The following is a 27,249-nucleotide window of genomic DNA, read 5'->3' on the forward strand; positions in this document are numbered from 1 at the left end:
GGAGAGGGGGGCAGCCCTGCTGCAGCTGGGCTGAAGTGTGAAGATGTTGTAGAGTGGGATGTTTCTGTAGCACCAGGAGTCCCGGCGTGTGACCGCCCTAAAAAGGGGGGATTGGTGGGGTGAGAAGTGCCGGTGGGCTCAGGGCTTGAGGGAGCTGTACGCTGGGAGATGCGCAGAGTGAGTGGGAGAGGCCTCAGGAAGGTCTCTTGAGAGCCCCCAGAAGTAGGTTCGGGTGCTGGTCAGGAGGGAGGATGAAGGAAACCTGCCGGATTTGTGCCCGGGAGCTGTGCGGCAACCAGCGGCGATGGATCTTCCACACGGCGGCCAAGCTGAACCTCCAGGTGCTGCTCTCCCACGTCCTGGGCAGGGAGCTGTGCCGGGATGGCAAATCCGAGTTCGCTTGCAGCAAGTGTGCCTTCATGCTGGACCGCATCTACAGGTTCGACACTGTCATCGCGCGCATCGAAGCCCTCTCCATCGAGCGCCTGCAGAAACTGCTGCTGGAGAAAGACCGCCTCAAGTTCTGCATTGCAAGTATGTACCGCAGGAACAACGAAGACTCTAGCACAGATGACAGAGCTGGAGATGGGACTGTAGACCTTTCTAACCTGCCTGATGTACGGTATGCTGCCCTCCTTCAGGAGGACTTTGCTTATTCTGGGTATGAATATTGGACGGATCAAGAAGAGCACAGCTTGGAGCCACACAGCTGCCATTCTTCAGAGGGAGCAAGTAACCGCCCGCGGCGCTGCCGTGGCTGTGCCGCGCTGCGGGTGGCCGATGCTGACTATGAAGCGATTTGCAAAGTGCCGCGAAAGGTGGCCAGAAGCATCTCCTGCGGGCTGTCCAGCCGGTGGTCGGCCAGTGTGGGCAATGAGGAGTCATCCGTGTGTGATGTGGCGGAGTCTGCCAGTGCCAGAGTGCCTGTGGATGGGGAGAGCATGGAGGAAGGCACGCCTGCATCCTCTGTTGAGTCCCTGGACACGACTGTGGAGGCAAGCCCTCCACAGCAGAAGGATGAAGATGCAGATAAGGGGGTGAAAGGGAATGGGAAATGTGACGATTTCTCAGATGACCGCATGACCCCAAATTCTTCGCTGAGCGGCAACAGGCTGGAGCTGGCCCTCAGTTTGATCAAGGCTTTGGACTACAAACCCCTTCAGAGCCCCCGAGGCAGCAGGCTACCTATTCCTGTGAAGTCCAGCTTGCCCCCTCCCAAGCTCAGCCGTGACTTGGCAGATGGCAGCGCTTCTGCTGGCTTAGCGTGTGCTGGTTCTGCCTTCCTGAATGCAGACAGAAAATCCTTTTCCAGAGCTCCTTTGGGTCTTCCCCTGGAGATTTCTGAACTGCAGGAGCTGTGGGATGACCTCTGTGAGGATTATATGCCGCTGCGGGTACAGGTAGAGGTCATTGTGCCGCCATTCAATTGAGCAGTGTCCCTGTGGCCCGACACTGAGCCTGCTAGGGATTCTTCTGTGCTGAGATAATACAGATAGCCATGTGTCACTGAACCCAGGACTAAGAATAGGCAGCTTGGTCCTTTTTAGGTGTGCCGCCTCTCTCCTCTGTCATGCTCCTGTTATCTGTTTCCTCCTTGTGTTCTGAGAAATTAACCTTCCCCTCCTCCATCAGCTCTCCTTGTCAATGCAGCCTGCTAGATGGGTCTAAGCTCTTTGTGTGCTTTGTCATTTTTCTGCTGAGAAAACACCAGTTTCACTTCAACTTTCTCTTTAAGAAGTCAGTGTGACTTTTACCTACAACCAAAGGGAGTGTTTTAAGCTTCCGGGCATGTGTTTTCCAGCAAATCTGTTTTCTTTGTGCCTGGGTAATGGTTCAGTGTCAGGAACGCCTGCCTCCAGAGCCCTGCCCCTGCGGATCAGGCGTCCAACCTGCCTAACGTGCAGATCTGTGCAGGGATCTGTGGCGCGTGCCCTGAGGAAAAGGTGTTTTCCTTGCAGGTGGATTTGCGCCAGAGGATGACTTTAGGGTTGGTATTCTAGATAATTGGTTTATTTTCTGATCCTTTGAAAAGATTCATCAATTAGTGGCAGGTGCTGCTGAGAGGTGATAAAAGCTCCTGCTTTCACGGGACTTCCTGGTGCTGTTATCTGCCTCGATGGTAGTCCTCGTGTAGCTCCAGATTGCCTCTGGTTTGCTGGCTTTAAAGAAATCTTCATTAGTATGCAGTCAAAAAGCTGAACTTGTAACTCCTTTACCTCTTTCCTTAATGAATAGAAGGCCTCAGTCAGCTTCAATTCAGGAATATCCGTGTCAGCCTTAATTGCATTTCCATTAGCAGCCTTAGTGTTGTCTAATGCTCTAGGTAGCCTGGGGGATTAGAAAAATGCTTGTTTATCACTATGGCAACTGTGTCTGTGCTGAATTACGCTTCCTATTCAGCCAGCACTGCTTGCTGTCCCGTCTGCTTGGGCGTTTCCCAGAGCTGTGTGCTTTTCCCATAGAAGCCTGCTCAAGAAATGGTGCTAGGGAGGGATGTAGCAGAACTAATTTTCATCTGGTGCACAAAGGCATCGTGCTGGCAGCCAGTGACTGCAGATGTGAAGCAGGGCGTTGATGCTGCTCCTGTAGTCTGTGTTGCTTGCTACTAATTTTCACTGCTAGGGATATATTTACAGCATAAAAATAGGCTTTCTGTTAACAGAATGTGGTGCAGTCGACGTGGCCTGTTTACGGCTTGGCTTTGTGTCATGCATCACCATCCTTGTCTGGGAGCTGTGTTTGAGGGGTTTTTCCAACCTCCAGCCTCTGCCATCTGGTAGTCCCTGCCAGGAATTCATGCTGCAGGATTTTTTACTGCCTGTTCCTGGCCATGGCAGCAGTAGTTGTGGTCTTTGGTGCAGGTCCTGGCAGAAGGGGGAAAGGACTTTAATCCTTTGGATGGCTTTATCGGCAAAAATGAGAAGTCAGATGCAGCTAGTAGACTAAATAGTTCTTGTATAAATGATTTTTCTTTCTCTTTGTACAAGCAACACTCTTTCTATAAGTCAGGAACTGCTGTCTAGCGATTCATACGCATAAACGCCTTTGTGGTAATGTGAAAGGAATGTACAGGATATATAGGACCACAGCTCCCTTATTGCTTTTGGGAAACTGCAGTTCTTTAAATTTACTGCTGTAAGCTACAATGACCAAGAGCAATCTGGTGTCGGGGTACGTGACCTTGTAGGTACTGTCATCTTGGGTGTTTTCTTGAACCAACAATTTTTCCTCTTCCTCACTGCAGCCCCAGGAAAATGCCACCAAACTAAGCCTTTATCAGACACACTCTTGCAGCTGCCTGCAGTGCTGTGCTGGCAGCAAGGGAAGCATTGCCCTGCTGACAGCTGGTCTTTTACCCACTGTTCTGGGCAGATGTGAGCTTGGCAGGCTTAGATAATGCCATGATTATTATTCTTACTTTTTAAAGAAGTGTTCTGTCTAGGTTAGCGTGTGCTTATATTGCTGGAGCTGTACTGAGGAGAGATTGTCAGTAAATTATTGATGTAGGAGAAACCACTGGGGAGCCGTGCTCCTGACATGGCTGCAGGGAAGCATGAGGGAGGCAGCTTGGGCTTTGGAACTTTGGACTCTGGAGGTGGCTCTGCCTTTCCCCTCCCTGCTCTTAGCTCGTTGCGGGCTTTCTGCTTATTTTTCTTTGGAATGTGCAAATTGAGGAAAGGTGTGTTCCCCCGCACCCCGTTTTCGTCAGTGTTATTTCAAAATAGCTGCTGTGTGACAGATTCCAGCCACTCTCCCTGTCTGATCTTCTGGCTGGGCAAATTTGAAATTACTTGCTGTGACTGTTTAAGTTTTCACTAAAATCTTAACAAAACATCAGGGTAAAGGGAAGCATTGCTTCTATATGTGAGAGGCAATGCACAGGTCTGGGGGAGCTCTCCTGTGCTGCCTGTCTTTCCCAGAGACAGTGTTTCTGTGGCTGCTGAAGATGAAGATTCAGTCTGACAGGGCTAGTCAGAGCTGGTGGTTGTTCTCCCTGTGCTGCCTGGAGCTGGTGCTCCTGTGTGCTCTGAAGAGCTCTGCTGTGTTCTCGTAGCCTCTGCACTGCAACCCTGCACTTGCCAGGGCTCCCACTTAAAACAAGACACCAGTACAATCAATCTCGTATCACCGATAATATTCAGGAATACTCAACGAGTCCTGTGAGGGCTGGGATGCGTGGCTGGGTTTGAATGCTGCTCTAAGGAGTTAACAACTCACTAGGCAGGAGGTAGCAAAATAGTAAGAAGGGATGACAAGGGATTAGTGTGTGCTCAGCCAGCAGGGTCTGGCAGGCCACGCATTAGAAAGCAGGCTGTTTCCATTCTCAATAAATGGGTGTATGTCATGAAAAAAATCTCAGGTGTGGCACTAAATTTGGTATGGTTTGTGGAGCTGCAGGAAATCACACATGGTGTGGGTGCTGGAGTATGAAAGGAGAGCCCAGAGAATCACAAGTGGAGGGGTTCAGAGCAGGGGGTGACTACTAGGTCATGGCTGGAGGGTAGCTGGTGGGAAGGGTTGAAGCTTGTGGGCTTGATTAAGACAGAGAAGCTTGGCAGAATGTGGGAAGAAGGGGGTTGGTTTGGTGCTGGTTTTGAAGCTTTCTGAAGCTGCCAGCAGGGCACATAGGAAGGAGGGGAGGTTTCAGGAATGTGGCCCGGGTGTGGGGATCAGACCATCATCAGCCTGCAGGCAGTGGTTAGAGCCAGACAAGCTGCGGGGTTCATGGTACGGGAGTGAGGAGAGACAGGGAGCCCAACCAGAGCCTTGGGGCAGCAGGGTGCTTCTGGCATGTTGGGCAGAGAGCTGCCAGGTGCCAGCCTGCCCCCCGGGTGAAGGGAGACATGGGCAGCATGATGTTTTGGAGACAGTTAGAAAAGTACAGTGGGCCATGTTCAGGCCCATGCTGCAAGGTCTGTGAGGGCTGACAGCTGAATAGAAGTAGCCAGTGTAAGACTTGAGCCATATCTCACTTTTTTTCAGAATTTGCAGGATGAACGTCAGCAGCTGGCTCCAGGTGACCCTGCAGCAGGGGAGCACGTGTCCGATCTGTGTGCTGCAGAGCTGCAGGGCAAAATCCAGCAGTTTGAAGCTGCCAACAAGGTATTTCTTCATGAACAGCAAGTTCGGTGCCTAGTGAGTCTGATGTAATTAGTATTGGAGGATGCCTCCTAGCCTGGCCAGAGGCAGGCATCTACACCTCTGTTCCGGCAAGGGTGTGCGCCGACGCATGGTTCTCAGTGCTGTTGTCTGCCATCTTGAGTTAAAAGCATTTATTTTTTTCTGTAGCTGGGCTGTGTAAATTTTCCATGTTAATTTTTGCAAACCATTATTTTGGAAGAACTTCCCACTTGCCTGGTGAGCCTTCTGGCAGCTGGCGAAGGAGAGATGCACAGAGCTATTTCCCTGTCTCTTGGATTTGCATGGGCTGAGCCTGTTGCAGGAGAGAAGGGCACCTGCCTTTTGAGACAGCTGCCTTCTTTTTTTCAAGCAGTAAGGGAGATCAGCGCAGAGGGGGTCCTGTTTTCATTTCAGTTTAAAGGCTTTCTTAGGAAAGAAACATGCATCTGAGTTGTCTTGAGGCAGATCAAATTTAACATGTGTTGTGAGGGGTAGATGTTCTTAGTTATGCTCTTGAACTCTAAGGTAAATTATACCCACTGGGAAAACAGAGGGGTTAAATGGGAAGAAACATTGGGATGGGATCTTTATTTAAATGTGGGGACAGCTGTAAGCTGTTGGAGCTGCCTGGACCACAAAGGTTGACAGGGAAAGAGAGGCCCAAGGCCCAGGAAATGGAGTTGGAAGTGTTTAAACAGGTTAGGGGGAGTGTGTCTTAGAGAAGAGAAAACATGACAGGTGTGTAAACTAATGAACAACAAGAGGAAAGCATGTGGCAGCACCCACTCCTTAAGAAATTGAGGCTTGAGTAAGTTCCAAGGAATATGCGTATCATCCAAGACTAAGAATGCCAAGAGGCAGCATGTTTAAAATGCTAACAAGTAGTTGCTTAAATGTACATGTGCTGCGTCATGAACATTGTGGTGAAAGCAGAAAACTGTCCTAAGCTGTTTGAAATGGTAGCCTCTTTAGGGTGAAGATGTGAATGGCAAAAGTTTCTGGGGTTGTAAACCAGCCACAGAGACTAGTGAGACATTCCCCTTTGCTTTGCAGCCATGCTGTTGGCGTGCTGGCACTGGCTAGACTCTTTTGTGCTGAAGCCAGAATTTGAGGCTAAATAAGCCATTGATCTGATCAAATGTAGAATTACCTAGACCAGCAGTTGCTGCAAGAGTGCCTGGGTGGTCAAAGGAGACAGTTAGAGAAGCGGCTGGAAGATTGTTAAAGGGGCAACTGCAATGCTCTTGAGGACCTCAGGCACAAAGGGGACAGTTTTTAGAATGTGTAGCTTCTCCATTTTGATTTTTTTTTTTCAGATCTCTTGGGAGGTTTTGGGGCTGAAGCAGCCCCTTTCCTCTTAAGGGAACAGAAACAAAAGATAGAAACTGGGAAGGCTGCTGGGCAGTCCGAGCAAGACTCTCCTGGAGTATGTGGGAGGCAGTATGATATGTGAACCCAAGCCTGGAACCTCCGCCCTGCGCGTGGGGGCTGCATTGGAGGGGCCAGAAGCACTGGAACAGTCCTGTGGAGGGACTTGAAGGCTTTGTGTTTACTCATCGGTCTCCACCCAGCTCAAACAGTATTTACAGACTCTAGAGGGAGCCACGTTGATCTTGATCTTGTGAACACCTGGGCTGTATGGACTTGAGTAAGGAGTGGAGGGAGTCCTAAGGGTGTTTTTGTAGAGCATTAGGCAGGATTGAAAAAAACAACGTATTTCTGTCTTCAGTTGTTACAGGAAAAGCTGAATGAATTGAATTTGGAATTAAAATCTGTCCAAGAAACGTCGCAGAAGCAAGTTTGTACAATCCAGAATCTGAATGAGGCCCTGAAGAGCAAAGAGAGTAAGGTAATAGTTTTGGGTGGACAGGGTGGTGCTCACCGAAAGAGGAAGGTATGCTAGTCCTGTAGCCAGTGACTGAAAAGGAACGCTTAAGCCATTGCTAGGCATCCTGGATCTCATTAAATTATTTCTTGCAAAGCTCTTACTTTCGTGCAATGCTGACATGTCATAATCCATGCTGGAGGCTTGGGACGGGAGAGTTTGTGCTTGGTTTGCCAATGACTGGGCTTCCTATCCTTTGATTCATAGACACAAGAGCTGTACCATATCATTGAAGGGCAGAATGAGACAATAGCCAAGCTGCGGGACATGTTACACAGAAGCCATCTGGGGCAGTTGCAGGTATGTCCCTGGAAAGCCTCAAATACATCAGGTTTTGTTCTGCAGGGATCTTGATTTTTAAATCCCTCTTGTGAAGTGAATCTCTGAGTTTCTCTGCTTTTCACTCTTGTTAGATGTCAGAGAGCCCACTCTCATCCCAGGAGCAGCAAGTGTCACTGCTAGATCTTCAGAACACACTTTTCTGCACCAAGCTGGAGGTGCGGAAGCTGAAAAGAGCTCAGCGCCAGAAAGAGCATCAACTGGCTGAAGCCAGGAAAGCAACCCAGCTCCTAGAGACCATGGTGCATGAGGAAGAGCAGCAGAAAGAGGCAACCTGGAAACACAACCAGGTATGACAAGCACTTAGCCTGGAAGTCTCTGGGTTTACACAACTTAAGAAGCACTGATGTAGTCAGTACTCCACTCTCATTCATCATTTCTGCCTATACCAGTCTGGGCATACTTGGCTAATCCCTTGTCACATGTGGCAGGGAGAATTCTCCAGCCTTCTTAGCTTCATATCTGAGGATTTAGAATCAGCAAAGACACTTGATAGTGGGTGTGTTGTCACTTGTATGTCTTTGGCTGGTGCAAATGTCCCATCTCGTTTTACAGTGTTATGAAGTTAATGTCCACTGCTGCACAGGTTAGCTGTGATTGACTGTAAAGCTCTGCCTGTGGCCAGAGCAAGGGGTTTAGATGGATGGATACCCTGGAGAATGAAATAAATTCAGACTTCATCACTGTGGAAGTGTGTTTTAAGATGGGAAAGCTGTAGTATTGCAGAGCGTTTTTGGCTGTTCCCACAGCCCTTGTTGCTCTTGGCTTCTTCAGATTGGCCTGCTGTTCACAGGTCTGTTGAGGACTGACTGCCAAGGTATGTGCTTTTCCCTCACAGGAGCTGCGTGCTGTAGTACAGCAGCTGCAGACAGAGCTGCAGGACAAGGCTCAGCAGCTCCAGACTGTGGAGTGGGAGAAATGCCGTGAGCTGCAGGCCCAGGAGCAGAGAGTTCAGTGTTTGAGTCAGCTTCTGGCTCGCAAGGAACAGCTTCTGCAGGTGAGATGCAGAAAGATTCAAATTGAGCATAATTAGCCAGGGCCCTTGCTCCTCCTTTGGTATTTGGTGATGCAAAAGTCAGTCTGTAGCTTTCACACATGCCCATTGAAGAAGGGATGGAGAGAGATGCTTCGGGGCTTCCAAGATGAGGAAGAAAGCACAGGTATCTGAGTACGTCAGCCCACAGCAATGGCAGGTGCTAGTCAACCAGCCCCAGGTGCTGGGACTCTACTGTCCTTTAATGTGGGGGGTGGATATAGTTAGCCCTCATTCTCCTGTGTTGCTGTCTGGGGGGTTTCTGGACTGACTAGGAGTGTGTGTGTGTGACCCCTAGGAATCAAGGGAGCTTCTGCAATGCCAGCAAAGCTTGGACAAGAGCCCTGCAGCCATGAATGCCATGTTGGAGAAACTGCAGCAGCGAGTCAGTGACAGGGATGCTGCTCTGGAGGTGAGCACAGTGTTGGTGATGTCTCAGTTTTCCCTGAGGCTCAGCCTTTGGGTTACAATCAGCGGTGCAGCCCCAGGCTGACCCCAGGGGCAACCATGTCTTCTACATGCTCTTCATGGCTCAGCCTTCCAGAGGAGTCCTCTGAAAGGGAGAGCTGAGGTGCCCCACACAGTGAGTGGTGGGCTGCAGAGCCCTACTACCCCATTCTGAACGATCACCTCCTCTCACCCTAGCGAGCGGTAGATGAGAAGTTCTGTGCACTGGAGAAGAAGGAGCAAGAGCTGCAACAGCTCCATCTCTCGATAAGGGAGCGTGGAAGTGACCTGGAGAGACTGCGCAATGTCCTGTCCAGCAACGAGACTACCATTCACGTGAGTCCTTGTACCTGGGCGTGTGGAGTCCAGCCTGGCTGTGGTGTGGTGCTAGACAAACCTTCCTGTAAATGCTCTGGTTGTTGCTGGGGAGCAGCTGCAGGGTGTTGGCCTTCCTCTGGCCCTGTGTGCAGGGTACGTTCCTGGGTCGCTTGTGTTTCTGGACTGGGTGTAGATGTGAGTGTGGTGTCTGGAGAGGACAGGGGTGAGTGAATCTATGTGACTCCATTAGTAGGAGAGACTGGTATTTCCAGTTCTGCTTAATTCAGGATAAAGTCTCTGTCCCTCGTTGAGCTGCTTCTGTTGTGGTCCCCAGAGCCTGGAGAGCCTCCTGAAAGCCAAAACCCTGGAACTAGAGCAGGTCTCAGCAACCTGCCAAAACCTCCGCTGGCTCAAGGAGGAGACTGAGGCCAAATCCTGCAGCAGGCAGAAGGAGCAGGAGGGGATCATCCAGCAGCTGCAGACCTGCCTGCATGACAGGAACAAGGAAGTGGAGGTAAGACCTTAGCTTGGCTTCCTGAGCCTTCAGCCAGTTTGTCTGCAGAGAGGGTGGTCCCGAACCAGAGCCTTCTGGCTGCCTGCCTCTGAGGAGGGCACTCGAACCTGTGCCCAGTGCTTTGGAAGCTAGCTGCTTTTGGTACCTGTAAACACCTGTGCTTGCTGAGACGCTGCTCTCTCAGCTACACCCAGGCTGAAGGGCTGTTCATCCTTGAATAGCTTGCAGTTTGATGGTAGCAATGTCTCCATCTCTCCCTTCCTCCCCCTTGTTCAGGAGCTTACAGCAACTCTGCTGTGCAAGCTGGGCCCAGGACAGAGTGAGGTAGCAGAGGAGCTGTGCTTACGTCTCCAGCACAAGGAGAAAATGCTGCAGGATCTCCTCAGTGACAGGAACCGTCAGACCATCGAGCATGATGCTGAAATCCGGGAGCTGCTGCAGGCTGTGAGCACCAAGGAGCAGCAGAGCAGAGTGAGTTGTGTGCAGTGCTGCAGTGGGCAGGCTGGGGTGGATGGCTCTGCCTTGCATTAAGCGAATAGAAGCTGCGCTCTGGCTGCTGTTGGCGTAGTGTGGTGGAGCTGTTGAGTGTCGAAGAACCACATGAGATGCCATGAGCTGTTTCTAGGTTGGTCTCATCCCATCACATCGGAGCAGTTACAAAGCAGCAGCTCTTGCAGCAGTGTTCACGTGTTAGATCCCTGTCATCAAGTGGACTGGGCAGGGTTTGTCTGTGTGGTAGGAAGGGAGGTACAGATCCTCCTAGGTATCTGTGCTCCTGGGCTTGGGGCAGCAGAAGGGCTGTGGGAGGGTTGCTGCCTCACATGGGTGTTAGCAGACCAGAAAGGAAGATGGCTGTTTTCTTTTGTAGCACAGAAGCCTGAGGAAGCTCTGCTCATTGCCTCTTAACTTACACGTTAGTCAAACTAGTGCGTGGTCCTGGGCATGTAAATGCCCCTTAAAGAGCTACAGTTCCTACTCTGCCTACTCTTGCACGCTGGGTGCAGTTCAGTGTTACCCAAGATACTTCGCATTGAGTTTCCTTTCATAAAAAGGGGGCTAAAAGGCCAGGCACTATCTCCTCCTTGTTGTCTGTCATCTGTCTTTCTCCCCTCCTGAATGGGGTAAGAGAAACTGAGGAGCTTGTTCCTCTCTAGGTAGAGAGGTCAAGCCTTGCTGCAGTTGTCTGGCAAGTAGAGATGGGAGGGCTGCAGTGGAGTTGCTGTGAGTGGCCAGGAGCAGTAGCTCCCAGGCTGGTTTGCAGAGTGCTTCTAGTCTCAAGTGACGGATGAATACTGAGATGGTTTCCCTTAGTCTCTAAGGAAGGTGAGGGACAGGGACCCCTGGTCACAGACCTGCTTTCCCCTATTTTTCCCACTCATTCAGGCAGCTGCTGAGAAGATGGCACATGCTTTGGCTGAAAGGAGCTGCGAGTTACAAATCCTACGCCAGCATGTGTTGGGGAAGGAGCCTGTCGGGACCCAGTCGGCTGGTACCAGGCTCTTGAAGCAGGACAAACAGCCCATACAAGTAAGAATCATGCACTGTGTTTCGCTGCCTGTGGCCTCGGTGCTCCAGAGGGAACTGATTGCCGCAGAAGGAAATGGGAGAGAGTGGAGCACCACAGAGAATGATAGAAATGAAAGTGGGATTAGGGAAGAGACTTCCTATAGGAGGAAGAGAAGAAACTGAGGAGCAGAAATGCTGCCTGGATGTTCTGATCTTGATTCCACCAGCCTTTGTCACTCAGTGTCTCCTTTCGTTTTGATCAGGCAGTATTTGAGTCCTTGGGGCACGTGAGAGTATGAAAGAAATCCGCCCTTTGACCTTCCAGCATTGACCCAGTCCTTCCTTGGGCTGGGCTGCCTCGCTGTATTGTAATCCCCTCCCTGACATTGTCACATTCTGGAGGGGACAAGGGAGCTAATTTTAGGTCCCACTAATTCTTGGCAGAGCCTGCTGGCTGTTTGCTGTCTCTTCCACAATTGGAGTTGGTATTTTTAAAGCAGCTTTGCTAAAAACCCCTTTGAGGCTGAACACAACTCCAAGGCTACATATGCCAAGCTCCTACTTGAGCAGCTGTTAATGGTTTGTTGGTGAGCTGACATGTTGAATGTTTTTAAGCAGCTGTAAACAGGTTGCTTGTTTCTATTCCCAGGATCAAAGTGAACTCTAGAGACTTCCAGGGACATGTATATGGGCCAAGCTCTGTGTTTTCCTTCCTGCATGGTCCCTCTGGGCCACATCTTTGGATGAAGATGTAGGTCTTTGTAGAGTCTCAATTGAAAGATGGGTTTGCTGCAGTTGAGTAAAACCTGTTTAATCCTTACTATGAAGACGCTCACTGCCAGCAACCTCCCAGTCCCAAATAAAACAAGGCCAGTGCCCTGTTGCTCACACATACAGCTTCTAGACTGGGTGCAATTCACTTGTCCCTGCTGCCTGGCTAGATCCCCTTCATTGGTTTCTCACATATCGGAGGCATCAACAAAGCAGCCAGCAGCTTTGCTGCCGTCCTGGAGCTCTGGGGAAGCTGCAAGTGCTAGGTTCCTCATAAAGGTGCAAACCTGGAGGCTTTTATGTTTTCAGGAAATACTGCAAAGAGCTTGTGGAGCTACAGCCATTGCCAGACCTCCACAGGGGGACAGCAGCTGCAGGACAGAGGGAGGTGAGTGTGGTGACGGGTTCCTTCACCGTCCCCAAACATGACCAGGGCTTTTTGCTGTGGGAGAAACATGATTACATGAAACTGTGAGAGAGTAAAGAGCTTTGAGCAAAATTGAGTATTTTGAAATAAAGCTGTGCCTCCCCTTTGGGTGATGGTTCAGGGATGTCTGAGGATAGGAGTATGGGGAAAAAAGAAAGGCTGGTGTCAGGTTTGAGGTGAGGTGCTTCTACGCAAGAGCTGACCCTGTCCAGTGAAGGGTTTATGACTGCGATCCAGGCTGGGCTGAGACAAGTGCAACTGGTTTGGGTTTTGCCTTGTGGCCAGGACACCTGAACTTTGCCAGGGGTGGGACAGCAGGCCTGGGATGTTGCTGTTGCTTTGTGCTGCTGTTTAAGGATCAAGCAGAGAAGAAGAGTGTTTTCTGAAGAGGCAGTGTGATGAGAAGTGCAAGCATTGTGGACCTGTCTTGCCAAAGAGGGATTCTGTCTGATTCTGGGGTCAGAACTGACACACGGTATCCCTGCAGTAACCAAGCTGTCTTTGCAGTTATGACGTCAGCAGCAGAACTGGAGAAGGATCTTGTTAATGCCAAAGAGGAGCTGGAGTTAATGGCAAAGAAGGAAAGGGAAAGCAGGGTGAGCTTGTGATGGAACCTGTGCTGATCTCCCTTGCTTACAGGAGACAGTTGGGCTGCCCCTCACTGAAGGTTTTGGACCCCCTGTATTGTGAGGGTACTCCCAGTGAGAGAAACGGGGCAGCAGCTTGCAGTGGGGTGTTGGCTTTCTGAAGTCTCTCATGGACTTCTCTTCTTTCCCTAGCGGGAGCTCACTGCTCTCCAGTCTGTCGTGGCCGCGCAGGAGGAAGAGCTGCAAGTGCAGGCCTCAGATATAGAGTCCTTGACCAGGACTATCCAGATCAAAGAGGACCTCATCAAGGTGAGATAACACACTGTGCTGGGTCAGTTCTGCGGGGGAAGGCTGCAGAGGAGTCTCTTTTCCCGCCCTCCCCCCCCCCCATCCTCAGACTAATGTGGCTGGCTGTCCATGGATGGTATTGCTACTGGTTTGCCTACAGCCCTCTGTGTTACTTTGGCCAGAAGGCAAAGGCCTCAAACCCTCAGAGTGGTGTTATCTGGCTTTTTGCTCCATGTGTACCAAACACCCTTCTTTGAGAGTCCTTTGAACAGAGTGTATTGTGTACCTTCTCAGTTCTTGCTCCAGGCTGTTGTATGTGCCTAATACACTCTGGGTGCTTTGGCATTTCTTTCTTAGGAGACCTGGGTCTTCCCAAACACTGGAAACTTTTGGCAGTTGCATTCCAGAGAGGATTATGAAGGTCCAGCTGTCCTTGTTACTGATCCCTTCTTCATTGAGCTCTGCTGCTGTTGGTTTTCAGGATCTGCAGATGCAGCTGGTGGATCCCGAAGAAATTCCAGCCGTGGAAAGGCTGACACAAGAAGTGCTGGTGCTTCGGGAGAAAGTGGCCATAGCAGAGTCACAAGGACAGGAGGCTACTGGAAACAGAAGGCAGCAGGTAGTGTGCCATGTGGGGCAAGCTTGCATGTGTTCATATTTCTGCTGGGGCTCCATTATGAGGCTTTGTTTTCAGCCTTTGGATATGCCGAGATGTGCTTGTTCTTGGAAGCTGGCTGTGTGTGATAGGGGGAATACAGAGGAAAGGATTGGTTCCCTTCAGCACTTGTCTCAAGGGAGTCTTTTGAGAGTCCAGGGGTGACACTGATCAACCTCATCACTTGGACACAAGCAAGAGAGGAAGGGGAAGCCCCTGTTTCTTTGAAGCAGCCAGATGCCTCCTTTGATTTCTGTCTCTTTTTTTAAGTGTTGTGTCTTGTCTCTTCTCTCCAACCAGTTGTTGCTGATGCTGGAAGGCCTGGTGGCTGAAAGGAATCGGTTAAATGAGGCTCTCCAGGCAGAGAGGCAGCTCTACGGCAGCCTGGTAAAGTTTCACACGCACCCGGACAGGTAAGCAAGGCTGCCTTGGCTCTGTGCTGCCCTGCTCCGCTGCTAGGGCAAGTGTGGGTGGTCCAGTGGGGCAATTCCTGAAGCAGTGATTGTTCTGTACGTTTGAGAGGCCTCAGTGGAAAGGAGAGAGTCTGGGCAAAGAATCCGACAAATGCGGCTTTGGGAGTCCAAGTTTTAGGCTGCCTTCGTCCCCTGAAGAGGCTGCAATGGCCAGCTTTAAATGCTATGTCAACTGCCCCCATTGCCACCTCTCATTCAGGCCCTGGGATTTCCATCTCTGTTCCCTGGCTTATCCCTTCCCAGCTTAGTTTCCCACCCACACTTGGCCACCTTTCAGAGGCTGCTGTCAAATTCCCAAACAGCTGTTGGGTTGATAAGGATCCGTCTAGGTGCTTATCCAGGCAGTTATCCTGCAACGCAGTATGGCCTGCATTCTCTGTCCTCTCTACTAATCCCCTGCCCTTCATGGGGCTGCAGCCTCTGGGATATTTGAGCTACCTGATAGCAAGAGAGTGCATAAGTGGAGTTCTTGGGGTAAGTACTGAAGAACAGCTGTGACTAGGAGTCCCCTACCATGGGCTGGAGCCTTTTTGGGGGATGGCTGTGCTTTGGGAAGGTTTAGAGGTGAGGCGCAAGAGGTGGCCGAGCTGCCTGGGGAGCACCCAGGTCCTGCGCCTGGAATAAGTGGCAGTCCTGGATGGAGCGGCCAATTCAGTGTGTGCTTGCTGCAGCCTGTCTAACCCTCTTCCCTTTTGTGCGGTGTGTCCGCTTAGCGCTGCGAGAGACCACACTCTGCAGGTGGAGCTGGAGGGGGTCCAGGAGCTCCGGGGACAGCTGGAAGAAGCTCTTGGAAGAAGCTTGGAGTGTTTGAGCAGGCTGGAGACACAGGGCGCCATAGGAGGTGGGGAACAGGAGCGTGTGAGAGTCCTACCCCAGCATGCCTTCTGAGCACTGGTGCTCGCCTGCCTGCCACGGAAACGGTTCACTAACCAAGCGAGCCTGTCTCACTGACTCTGGGAGGGTTGCTTTGGTACTTAGCAATGGTACGATAGAACTGGTGCAGGGCTTTTTTGTTTTATTTTTGAGCTGCTTCGGAAACGGCAATCAGTGCAATCCACCTGTGTCTCGTGTATGTTCCTGTCTGACCCACCCTGGTGGCCACTGATGTATTTGCACATTCAAATCATTCCATTTTAGTTGATTTCCCTTTATCTCCCTTATCCTCCCACCCCCATGGGCCAAATAAAGATTCCCTTTCTCTGAAGGAAACACCACATGTTCTCTATCATCTCCCAAGTGCATGAGTGTGAGTTTTTGTATTCCCTCACCCTTTTTCTTACCCAGTGACATCCCCCTCTTGGGTTGATGGTGGCTGGCCCAAAAGGAGAAGGTGTATATGGAAAACTGGGTTCCAGAGCCAGAGAATTTGAGAAGAGCCGCAAGACCTGGTGGCACTTGCCTGGGGCTCTTACAGAAGTCTTGAGTGTAGAACCAATGATTCATTTTATGCTTAAAGCAAATCCTACTCCAGTATTGATGGCTTTACTGACTTTTTTTTCCTAATTGTAAGTTGTCTCAGCCTAGCCTGCAAGTGCCTTCAAGGGAGAGCTTCCTACTGTTCTTTTGATAGATGGTTTGGGGTGACTGAGACCTGTCCCTGCTCCCAGGGTCTGGGCTGGGTCTGCTCCCTCATTTGTATGCACACATCTCACAGGCTCCACATGCCCCTTGGGCAATGGGCAGGGCCCTATTTCTGCTTTGCTGGGGGCAGTCCCACTTGGCACCACTGCATACCTTTTCTAGGGCATCTTTTACCTCCTCTGGGAGCGTTGAGGCTGGTGTGTGAGAGCTGAAAAACAATAGCAGCAGCTTTCCGATGACCAGCACTTCTCATGCGCAGTGGGCTATGGATCAGCTGTCTCATACTCAATCACTTCCCAAGGTGGCAGGAGCAAATTTTGTACCTCTGAGCATCTGTTTCTGCTTGCTGGGGAAGCTGAACTAGGAGCGAGTGGAGCAGAAGAGCTCTGTCTTGCTGGGCTGCGCCATGTGGACCTGAGACTGCGCTGCTGCACATCTTGTGACTGCTTCACGTGGCACCACCTAGCCCAGGCCTTGCACCCGTGCTGAGGTCTTCTCTTCCCTGCCTCAGGTGGGGATAGGAGGCAGCACAGCTCTCCCTTTGCACGCAGCAGGTCAGCACTGCTCCTCTGGGTCTGCACCTAGCTGCGTGCCGAGTTCAGCAGTTCTCATGTGGCCTGAAGGGATGCAGCTGGTGGCTGCTGGGCCACTCTGGTACTGGGTTAGCTTTTCCTTTCTTGTATTTCATCTCATTCCCTTCCTCTCACTTCTCTGTGTAGCACCATCTTCTCTTTCTCCTTCTGCCTCTCACTTTGTAGGAGCCTTTGTCTCCCTGTCCTTATCTTTCCACCTTCCCTCCTCCATCCTGGCTCTGATGCCCAGCTGCCTCCCTGGTCCCTTGGGTACCATGGAGCCCAGGACCCAGCACAGCCTCATTGGCATGGCGTGAGGGAAGTCTTGGCTGGTGCTCCGACAGCTCCCATCTCTTCTTGTGTGTGTGTTTGCTGCAGATCTGTCCCCGGCTAGCATCACTGCTGTAAAGTGCCCCATAGGGTGGGGTGTCCCAACTTTTCTGCTTGGTTCTTTAGGGCCTCCTTTCATCCCTGGTATCCTTGGCTGTGCACTCCTCTGTCCTGTGGGAGGACCAGGCTGAGATCCCATGCCTGAGAGCACCCTCTGTCAAACTGTGCAGTGCTTTGTGCTGTCTTGTAGCTCTTTCTGGAGGTCTCTCCTTTTCTCAATTTCCCTGGGGACCTTGCTTCCTTTCCCTTGTTCCCAGCAGCGTGAAGGCTTCCAGCGCAGCCAGTGCAACTGGGTGTCCTGTTCCTGTGGACCATGTGCAATTTTCAAGCCATGCAACTAATTCTTTTTGACTTCAGGCTAGGTGTGAAAGAGGAGTCTGTGAAAAATAGTGCTGGGGTTGCATCTCTTGTCTCCTTTGCCAGTAATACACAGAGAGCTGAGCAGCCCTGTCCCTTCAGATTTGTACCCTGGTGTGCTCCTGCTGTGATGGATGGTTCAACCACTTGGTGAGCAGCAGCCTGGGCACAGTCTGCCCTATGTGCACACTTCTCTGCTCCTCCAGCACCAACTTCATCCTCTTCCTGTTTTTGTATTTTTCCTTGAGATGTGTGCTCCCTTTTTCTGCCCCAGTCTTGGAGCGCTGGGAGCTGTGCAGAGCTGTGGGTGATGGTGAGAAGTGGGGTGCTGTGTCCTGGCACAAGAGGTGATTCTCCCATGTCCCCAGAAGAGGTGTGCTGGCTGTGAGCCACCCTGCCCTGGCCTCTCAGCCATGGTCACCCAGCTTGACACCGATATGCACATGGCCCTCAGCTCCCCAGCAAAGCCTGCAGCTGAGGGTCTACGTCCCCTTACCCTTCGGGGCCCTGCAGGGATTGAGCTGTAGCCCTAGACAGTTTGTCACCTGTCAGATTGTGTCCCTAGGGGCTGTGCTTTGGCTATGCTGAATACCACCCATGGAAGCTGCTTTATCACTGGGGTGCTGCTGCCGCTTCCAGCTGCCTCTTAAGTGTTTTGCTCCCGGAACAGCGCTTCTCCATGATGGCTGTCCTTGCTGCCTGGGGCACGGCTGCTTCAGCAAAAAGGCTCCATCATGCAGGGTAACGTCTGCCCAGGCTCAGCAGTGAGGTGGCCCTGACTTTTGCAACCTCCTGGCTGTTGCTTATCACGAGTGGGTCTCCTGAGTGTGTCACCATCTATGTGCACATTGTGCTGTGCACCCGCCTGCCCTGCTGCAAGGTATGCTCCTGGCTGGTCCTTGGGTCTCCCTCCCAGGAGCCATATGCTTCCCTGCTGGCGGCTTCACCACTGATGTTTGGCCTCTCTCCTGCCAGGATTTCTCTGTGTTCTCGTACTCTGTGTTCAGCCTTGCCTGGGAGCTCCAGACCTGATGGTAATGTGTTTGGCCACAGGCAAAGCAGCTGCATCTCCTGTGGGGTACAGGCAGCTGCGAAACCTGGCCCTGCACAGCCCCAGGGGATGGTCTTGGGCCCTGTCTAAGCTCCCCTTTCCGTGGGGAGAAGAGGGATTTGGGGGTACACCTATTTCCCAGCCTAGGCAGTCTGAGCCTAAGCAGAGCAGGCAGGGCGCTGCAGCTGGGTGGGAGGAAAGCTGCCCAGACAAGGGGTGCAAGCCCTCGCCTGGGGTTCTGCACCAAGGAGCCAGGAGCAGAGCTGCGTGCAAGCAGAAAAACGTGCTCCCGGCTCAGCTCTGTGGGGCAGGGTGGGCCCAAGCACCCCACGCGCCGTGGTATGGGATGCAAGTGTCCCTTTAGCTCTGCTGCAGCTCTGCAAGGCCAGCGCAGGGCTTGCAAAGAGCCCAGTACCATGCGTGACAGCAGGGCTTCGGCGATGTGGGCAGGGTGGCTGTTAGTGTCCTCCATGAGCTGCCCTTGCCCAGGTAGGTGATCTTGTGGGGTACACTCCCACACTCCTGCCAGATTGGGGCAGTGCTGGCAGGGGTCCCTGACTGAGCACGTGCTGCTGCTGCTGGCTGTGGCTTGTGAAGTGGCTGCAGGGTGGGTGGCACCTATGCATGTGCGTTGGGGCAGAAAGCGCAAGGTGATGTGAAGGCAGAGATGTGGATGGGGCAGGTGCCGATGCTGGGGCTGCAGGCAGCTGGGGCTGCAGGCAGCTGGGGCTGTCCTGTCCCTGGGTGCAGGGCCAGTACAGGGTGCTGGGTTGGAGCTCCAGCATGCAGAGAGAGGGTGGCAGGGCACAGGGACAGTGGGGAGACCTCAGTCCTGCTGGGAGTTCCCCAGCACCAGGTACGTATGAGAGTAGGTACCTGCCCCAGGGCTGCCCACAGTGGCCATGGGCATTACCAGGAAGGAGGGGACAGAGGCAGTGCTGCCATTGCCACTGCTTTGAGCGCCTTGTTGTGCTGTGCTGTCCCCTAGGTCAGGCCACAGGCACAGATGCTGATGATGATGCCAGCACCAACTTCACCAACAGCATCAAGGAGGAGGCAGCCCATAGTGTGGCAACCCAGCACGTGAGTCAGGGCAGCGTGGTACTGGCAATAGCAGCGGCAGAATTGGGCACTGCGCCGCTGCCAGACTGTGTCCTGGTGCCTTCAGATATGTCCCCTATCACCCTCTGTCTTTGTCCCTCTAGAGCAGGCCCCGGGCCCCTAAGGAAAGTGGGGGCACTGAAAGGACCCTGATGGAGAGCACGGCACCTGCTGTGCCGAAGCAGGAGCTGCGGGCAGAAGAGGAGCTGCAGGAACTGAAGGCGCAGCTGGAGGAAGCCGGCTTCTCCTCTGTCTCCCACATGAGGCAAGAGCCCTGGGATGCTGGAGCCAGCGAGTGGCAGTGGCTTGAGGGGATACCCTGCATCCCAGCCGCTGCCTGCCCTTCACAGTGTCTTGTGCCCCTAGGAAGGCAATGTTGAGCCTGTGCCTGGAGAATGCGGAGCTGAAGGAGCGGATGGGTGAAGCCACATCGCTGCTGGAGAGTGGGGAGCAGGAGGAGGCTGGGCTGGGCAGCTCGCTGGCACCTGAGCCCCGCAGGCTGCAGCGGAAGAACCGCAACACCCTTGGGGACCACCCGGCCGGCGGCAGTGGGGATGGCCAGGGGGTCCTGACAGAGAGGGGAGCTGTGCCCACCAAACGCCCAGCACTGGAGGCACGATCTCAGGATGACATGCCCAAGAGACCCTGCCCTGGTACCCCAGGCGGAGGAGATAGGAGCCACGTAAGTGCCCTGGGCACAGGGGACCGGGATGGGGATGGGGTTGGGGATGGAAATGGGGAGCTCACAGCCCATATTCCTTCTGGCAGGTGGAGGGCACAGCCCCTGGCAGTGGCTGGCCGGGGCTGGGTGCAGAGCTGCGCTCCCAGGTGGCACAGGGCCAAAGGCAGTGCCAGGAGCTGCAGGACAAGCTTGCCGCCTCGGAGGCCACGGTGCGGGCACAAGCCGAGCAGCTGGAGAAGTACCACGTCCTGCTCCGTGAGTTAAAACCCCAGACGGGATGGGGGGAGTCTGCGCCAAGCCTGGCGTGCCCTGTGCACGGTGCTGTACGTGGGGCAGGGGTGGTGAATCCTGCCTGGAGGGGGACCCTGAGCTGATGGGGCTGCCCAGCAGGTGAACCCCACACCCAGCAGCTCAGCAAGCAAGTGCAGGTGGACTTCCAGGACCTGGGCTATGAGACGTGCGGGCGAAGTGAGACTGAGGCTGACCGAGACGAGACCACCAGCCCTGGTAAGGAGAGCTAGGGCTCCAGGGATTCCTGTGCCTTGCCCACCTGGCATGGAGAAGTGACATCATGCCCTGTCCCCTCTGCAGAGTGTGAGGAGCCAGATGTATTCAGCGAGCCCAGCCTCGGCGAGGAGCCAGGGTCGCCGTGCCGGCCAGGGATGCCCAAGGCAGGCAAGGCTGCCCAGAAAGCCATGGCTCCGGCCGATGTGGGGGCCCTGCACCAGCACATCCAGGACCTTAAAGCACAACTGCTCAATGCTAACAAGGTGATCCAGAGCCTGCAGCGCCGTGCCCGCTCCATCTCCGTCACCAGTGGCTACACCTCGGGCACCGAGTGGCCCCTGCCGGGTCCCATGGCCCTGACCTCCCCAGCCCACAGCCTCACCGACGAGGATGAGGGCTGGCAGTCGGACGGCCACGGCACCCTCTGCCCGCCTGCCCTGCAGGCACACCGCGACCTGCAGCACCTGGTGCACCGTGTCACCCTCCTCGAGGCACAGCTGCCCACAACCAAACCTGGAGGCGTTTTGCCCAAGGATCTGCAATCTGCCACTTGGCCAGGGTATGACCGTGGGGACTGGGACCAGACAGGGGTCTACGGAGGTCTCCAGGGGTTGCCCAAGGGTGGTGGCTTCTTTCTGCATGCTTTTACTGTAGCTGGGCTCCTGGGACATTTGCACAGTGGGGCAGAGCCCCAGCAGTGGACAGTGCCCAGACTCCACTCATGGTACACTGTCCCTGTTGTGTTGTCTGGGGGGTCCGGCAGCCCTGTGGACCCCCCGCTTGCTGATCCCTCCTAGGAAGTACGACTCGCTGATCCAAGCGCAGGCTCGGGAGCTCTCCCACCTGCGGCAGATGCTGCGGGAGGGCCGCGGGGTGAGCCGCAGCCTGGCCCAGCACCTGCGCGATGCTCTGCGGTCCTTTGAGGACCTCCTCCGCGGCACCGACATCGACTACTACATGGGCCAGGGATTCCGGGAGCAGCTGGCCCAGGGCAGGCAGCTGGCCGAGAGGCTCAGTGACAAGTTAGGCACCAGTAAGTACCTTTGGCAGGGGTACTGCGACTGGACATCATGGGGCACGGTGGGCTAAGAAGGGACTCTTTGATGGGCTGGGGCCATTCGGACATCTTGTGTCATGTGGGCTACGCTCTTCGAGCTGGGCTGTCCTGTCCTGCTCTGCTATGCCTCTGTTTGAGAACAGGCAGCCTGGGGTACGGAGACACTGATTGGCTCCTCTTTGGCTTGGTTTTTCAGGAGATCGACAAGATGGGGAGGATAAAACCAGCCATGAACTCCTGGCACTGAGGTACCTGTTCCCTGGAAGGGCTTGGGGGACCTGCTCTGTGTGGGCACCCCAAGAGCTATCACTGTTCTTGGGGTGGGGATCCGGGGTGCCCTTGGGGTCTCTGCTCCAGGTGGACGTCCTGGGGCTGCCTGTGCTCTGGGGATGGGGAGCCCCAGGCTTGGGGGTGTCCTGGGGCAGCCTTTCAGCACAGGTGGGATGCAGCATGTGGGGTGTCATGCTGGAGCAGGGAAGGGCTGTAGGATGGGGGTCATCCTGCCCTGCCAGCCCTGGTGACGTGCCACCTCCGCAGGCTCAGCCGGGAACTCCAGGAGAAGGAGAAGGTGATTGAGAGCTTGGAGGCGAAGCTGCAGGAGCGCTGTGAGTCCCCAGGCAGCAGCCACCTGCCCTCCGAGTCATCCCGCTCTGCCACCAGCTCCTCCTTTGTGTCCGAGGGGCTGGAGCCCTGCTCCGATGGGGATGCAGCCAGCGAGTGCAGCCAGTGCCGCGAGGAGCCCGCCCGACTCGCAGGTACCGCGGGGTGCCTGGGGGCCACAACCGTGGGCTGGGGACGTACAGCCCCTCTGTAGTGTGAGCATCCCTGCAGCAGTAGGTGCCCATCAGGCCTGGGCAGGGGCTGCCTGTGTGGCATCATGCCCCAGTGCCAGCCTTGGGGGGCTGAGCACACAGCACCTGGGGCCGCAGGGGAGCCTCTCAGGGAGCCCTGCCATGGTACCACAGCCCTGCAAGGCTGGGACCTGACTGGCCTCACGTGGGCTATCCCAGCCCGCAGCGTCTCTGGACATGGGGACTCAGCTGCTCGGGGCATGCCAGGGTCCCCAGTGCCCCCGGGGAGGAGGGGTCCCTGCCAGGCTGAGCCAGAGCCACGCTAATATCTCTCTCTGTCTCTCTCCTGTCTCTAGGCCTTCACTTTGACTCCTTGTCCAAACCCGTTAGTGCCCCCCTGCCTGTACTGGCCCCCGGGCTGCCCCCCTTCCTGCCTGCCGGGCCCCCCCCTCCTGCGGCTCCCCCAGCTCCCCCACTCCTGGGCTGCTGCGGGACCCCCGTCTGCTCCCTGGCTGAGGCGCAGCAGGAACTGCAGGTGCTCCGGAGGCAGCTGGGAGAAAGTGAGCACTTGCCTCCAGCATGGGGTTGGTCCTGCCTGCCCTGCGTGCTGTGCTGTGCCGTGCTCTGCCGCATGGCCCCCCACCCTCTCTGATCTGCCTGTCCTGCCCTGCCCTTCTCCTGCTTCCTGGGGCTACTGCTTCGAGGTTGGGTCCCGTCACTTTGGCTGGGGGATAATAGGGACATGTGGCTTTCATGTAGGGAGGACCTGGTGGGTGGGATGGACACAGCCTGAGTCAGCACTAGCTCTTAGCGTGGGCACTTGCACATCCTAGGGCCTCTGAGAAAGGGCTGGTTTGGTTAGTTGTTGTGTAGGAGTGGGGCTGAGACCCTCCAACTCGTGTCACATAATCAGCAAGCCCTGGGAGAGCCTCTGCTCCAGGGGGAATGGGTTTGACTGGGGCAGAAGGTCAGTGATGGGGGATCACCATGGGGGGACATTGGGCTGCACTGCTGGGCAGAGTGAGAAGGGGGCAAAAAGTACATGGCGAGAATGTGTTACCCCCATTCTTCCTCCCTGCTCGTTGCCCTCCTCCTCCTCACTGCTTTGCTCTGTGCGTGCAGGTGTGACTCTGCCCATGGCATCAGCAAAGCCCACAGCCCCACTGGGCCCCTTCGGAGAGGGCAGCAAAGCCCCAGCATCGCTCTGCCGACACGGCGCGCTGCAGAGCCTGGCTGAGGTCCCCAGGGCCAGTGAGACCCGTGCCCTCTGGGACGTACCCCCTCCCAGCCGGCCACTCTACGGGGCCTTGCCATCAGGGTACCCCTCTGGCCAGAAGCTGACAGGTAAGGTCCGCGCTGGAGAGCATGGGAGCATCCCGGCTGGGTGTGGGGGAACAGGGAGGAGACCTAGCACCAGAATGGCTGTAGGATACGGCTCTGGTACGGCGTGGGATAGTGGGGACGACATGAGGCAGGTGGCACAGCCATCCCTGCCCTGAGCCATCTCCTTGGCGGTGGCAGGGGCAGACCTGCTGGAGGAACACTTGGTGGAGATCCGCAGCCTGCGCCAGCGCCTTGAGGAATCCATCTGCACCAACGACCGGCTCCGGGAGCAGCTCGAACGCCGCCTGGCCTCTACCAGCAAGGCCAGTGGTACGGTGCTGCACTGGGGCCGGGGCTGCTGCGGGAGCCATTGCATGGGGAGGGCACTCGCCCCATGCATGGTGGGATGTTGGGGAGAGAGACTCAGCACCAGTCCCCCTTTGCAGGATTGCCCAGCGATGTCTATGCCCAGACACCAGAGCCAGGGCTGCAGCTGAGTGGGGAGAACCAGGCTCTGCGCGAGGACAACCGGACCCTGCGGCTCCAGCGTGACCACCTCTCCCAAGGTAGGGCTGGGCCACCAGCATCCCCAGTCTGAGTCCCAGAAGGCACTGGCTGAGTGGGGTGGCGGTGACACCTCCATGCTCTCTGTCCCCAGAGCTGGCGCGGGTGCAGGAGGCGCTCCTGGCTGCCTGCTCCCGAGCACGGGAGGCTGAAGCAGAGCTGGGCCAGAGGCGTGGGGAGCAGCGGAGGCTGGCAGAGGAGCTTGCTGAGCACCAAGACAGTGTCCGGCAGCTCCGGGACGAGCGGCGCTCTCTGCAGGAGGACAACAACAGGTAAGGTCTGGGACATTGTGGCCTTGGGGCTAGCAGGGGTGGGCGGTATGGCTGGCACCAGACCCATACGTCATCCTTCTGCAGGCTGCAACACACAGTGACGCTCCTGCAGCAGCAGTGTGAGGAGCACCGCCTGCTCCTGCAGACCCTGCGCACGGAGCTGCACGTCTATGAGAGCCTCCCTGGCCCCTCTGCTGAGAGCCGTGCAGGTACAGGACCCATGCCCAGACCCTGCCACTAGCCCCAGCCCCCCTGCCCAGCTCCTGCTCTTGGGGTGCCTGGCCCCTCTGCAACCCTTGGGTGGTCCCAAACACCTCTCCTGTTGTGGCAGCAGGAGGGACATGGTGGCCCTGCTGGCAGGCAGAGAGGGAGGGCAGGACCCCAGCAGCCCCAGGCACAGAGCCACAGCCATTTGCAGGGGCTCAGACACTTCTTGTTCCAGGCTGCTTCCCATCTCCTCCGGTGCGGGATGTTGGCACAAGTTCAGCAGCTCCTCTCTTCTCCCCACTACCCTCTGACACGTCGGTGGCCCGGCAGATGGACGGTGGGTACCAGAGCCTGCACAGACATGTGCCTCAGGAGTTGCTGAGACCTGAAAAACTCGGGGCAGCACCCTTTCTGAGGAAGGATGGAGAGCCCAGGGCAAAGCCAAGTCCCCAGGATGGGATGGGGAGGGCCACAGGGGAAGCAGGCAGTGGTCCTCACCTAGCCCTGCTTATTCCACAGAGCCACGTGGGGCAGACCCACTGGTCAGGAAGAGTGAGGGACCGACGGGGGCTCACGTCGTTGGCCGCCTGGACACCTACCAGGCCCTGGAGCAGCACATCCTGGAGGGGAAGGCACTGGCCCGCGAGCTGATGTGTCTCACGCGCCCAGCACTTGGGCTGCCCAACTGCCCGCTCCCAGGAAAGGAGGTAAAGCGTGGGCAGGATGGGGCTGGCAGCTGCTGGGGGCCAGACCCTCTGCGGACTATGCATAAAGCAGCTCCTGAGCCCAATATCAGCCCTGAGGCTTGCAGGGCTGGCAAGCGGCCGGTAGCCTTCTGCCCAGGGGCTGATGCTGGCACTGCCCTGCTGTGTCGGGCTGGACAGGGTGAGTCCCTGGGTGCAGCGGGATGCAGCTGCCCCGGCAGCACCCGCTCCCGCACCCTTCTCCCGCAGGCCCTGGGGTGGACGGGCGCAGGGCACCTCTGGGGCAGCGCCAGCACCCTGCACCGTGTCCTGGAGGAGTGCGCGTCTCTCCTTACCGCCTTCTGGAGCGCCGTGCTGCCTGTCAGTCCTGCTCAGCACCAGGGCAAGGTAAGCACGGGGCTGGGGGCTAGAGGGGCAGTGGAGCTTGGATGCTCGCTGCTCATCAGGCTTGTCTCATCCCAGGAGCAGGTGCTACAGGGTGAGATCGCAGCGCTGCGGGCCCAGCTCTCCGAGAGGGAGGATGCTCTGCAGAGCACAGCCGAGCGGCTGCGCAGCACAACCCAGCTCAAGGACAGCATGGAACAGTTCATCGTGAGCCAGCGTACGTGGCCTGGGTGGTGTCCTGCTGCAGGGTGGCATGGCCAATCTGGCCTGGTCCCCCTGTGCCTGGGGTGGCTCCACGGCACAGGGACCTCACCGAGCCCATCTCTCTCTCTCTCTCTCTCCCCTTCACAGTGACCAGGACCCACAACGTGCTGCGCAAGGCCAGGACAAATCTGGAGGTGAGCTTGTCCTGGCAGCCAGTGCGGGATAGGGATGGGTGCCCCTGCCCTGGTGAGCCCTGATGCCCTGGGGATGGGCACAAATGGCAGACACACCATCCTCTGGCAGAGTGGTGGCTGATGGGGAGGTGCTGAGGGGCCAACTGGGTGCAGCATGTGTGGGACACAGGGACCCGTTTTCCTTGGCTGTCCCCAGAGCACCCTGGTGCAGGCCCGCCATGGCAGCACTCCCCCCTCACCACCATGCCTGCTGTCTTGCCAGGTGAAGGCCCAGCAGGCCCTGCCCGTCGCCTGAGCCCCAGGCAGGACAGGGAGCGATGCCCCCGGCCGTGGAACAGCCCCGCTGGCTGCCGAGCTGTGCCACACCGGAGGGCTGGAGCGCGGACCCTGTCCCTGCTACTGCCGAGGGCTTGGGGTGGACAGGGATCTGGGGGGCCCAGTGCTGCACCGTTAGTGGGTTTGTGCTTCCGTGACGGTCGTGTGCCCTCTGCCCACCTTTGCTTGGCATCGCAGCAGCAGCAGCTGCTGGCTTGGGCTTTGCCTGCCCCATGCTTCAGCGCTTGCTCCCCTTCCGCCTGCGGTGCTTAGTGTGGGGCCTCTCAGCCCTCCGCGCCTCCTGCCCCAGGACTCGTTCCCGTTTGTAAGCCTGCTGCATACCCGTCCCTGCTCGTGGATGTATGTATATGTATATAGATAGAGGTATCGGAGCTGCGTTTCAGGGGCTCCCCGGGCATGTCGGGGCCCTGGCGCGGGAGGAAGATGTAAGAAATGCCATGTTCTGTTCAGTGGCTGGAAAGTCCCCAATAAAGGTTTCCTTTGGGTTTTGGTGTTTCTAGCACGCCCGTCTCTGCAGCAGTGCACCCTCCCTCCGCAAGCTACCCACAGCACAGGTGGCAACAGGCACCAGCTGGCCCCAAGGGGCTGGCTCTGAGCCCCACTCCAGC

The 27,249-nt window shown here is 55.6% G+C and overlaps 2 protein-coding genes across 2 annotated transcripts in view; both read left to right on the forward strand.

The window, feature by feature from the left end:
• LOC104840856 (myomegalin) overlaps nucleotides 1-181 on the forward strand; it is a 3,070-nt gene extending 2,889 nt beyond the window's left edge. Inside the window, exon 6 of the mRNA XM_010582113.1 lies at nucleotides 71-181. Within this exon, the coding sequence (XP_010580415.1) occupies nucleotides 71-181 (111 nt within the window). The remainder of the gene's footprint in view (nucleotides 1-70) is intronic.
• On the forward strand, nucleotides 21-26,923 carry LOC104840860 (myomegalin-like). The gene is made up of 38 exons (XM_010582128.1): nucleotides 21-1,400; nucleotides 4,984-5,103; nucleotides 6,851-6,970; nucleotides 7,214-7,306; nucleotides 7,420-7,635; nucleotides 8,184-8,342; nucleotides 8,677-8,790; nucleotides 9,024-9,161; nucleotides 9,478-9,657; nucleotides 9,934-10,128; nucleotides 11,041-11,184; nucleotides 12,244-12,322; nucleotides 12,869-12,957; nucleotides 13,141-13,257; nucleotides 13,718-13,855; nucleotides 14,192-14,304; nucleotides 15,078-15,205; nucleotides 19,304-19,398; nucleotides 19,521-19,681; nucleotides 19,783-20,098; nucleotides 20,185-20,353; nucleotides 20,489-20,605; nucleotides 20,690-21,164; nucleotides 21,403-21,638; nucleotides 21,859-21,910; nucleotides 22,200-22,417; nucleotides 22,810-23,013; nucleotides 23,576-23,797; nucleotides 23,975-24,106; nucleotides 24,223-24,342; nucleotides 24,435-24,612; nucleotides 24,697-24,821; nucleotides 25,055-25,156; nucleotides 25,339-25,526; nucleotides 25,773-25,910; nucleotides 25,986-26,124; nucleotides 26,259-26,305; nucleotides 26,568-26,923. Exons 1-38 carry the CDS (start codon nucleotides 252-254, stop codon nucleotides 26,598-26,600), a joined length of 6,759 nt encoding a protein of 2,252 aa, XP_010580430.1. The 5' UTR covers nucleotides 21-251; the 3' UTR covers nucleotides 26,601-26,923.
• Nucleotides 26,924-27,249: the final 326 nt, after the last annotated feature.

Source organism: Haliaeetus leucocephalus, unplaced genomic scaffold (genome assembly GCF_000737465.1).
Source record: "Haliaeetus leucocephalus isolate CR32 unplaced genomic scaffold, Haliaeetus_leucocephalus-4.0 Scaffold76, whole genome shotgun sequence".
Lineage (NCBI taxonomy): Eukaryota > Metazoa > Chordata > Aves > Accipitriformes > Accipitridae > Haliaeetus > Haliaeetus leucocephalus.

What these genes read in the sequence shown, in the direction of transcription:
- LOC104840860 (XM_010582128.1), top strand. Translation starts at nt 252, where the DNA reads ATGAAGGAAACCTGCCGGATTTGTGCCCGGGAGCTGTGCGGCAACCAG. An exon ending in CCGGAGGCAGCTGGGAGAAA is followed by an intron (nt 23,014 to 23,575) that starts GTGAGCACTTGC and finishes CTGTGCGTGCAG; the next exon opens with GTGTGACTCTGCCCATGGCA. An exon ending in CTCTGGCCAGAAGCTGACAG is followed by an intron (nt 23,798 to 23,974) that starts GTAAGGTCCGCG and finishes TGGCGGTGGCAG; the next exon opens with GGGCAGACCTGCTGGAGGAA.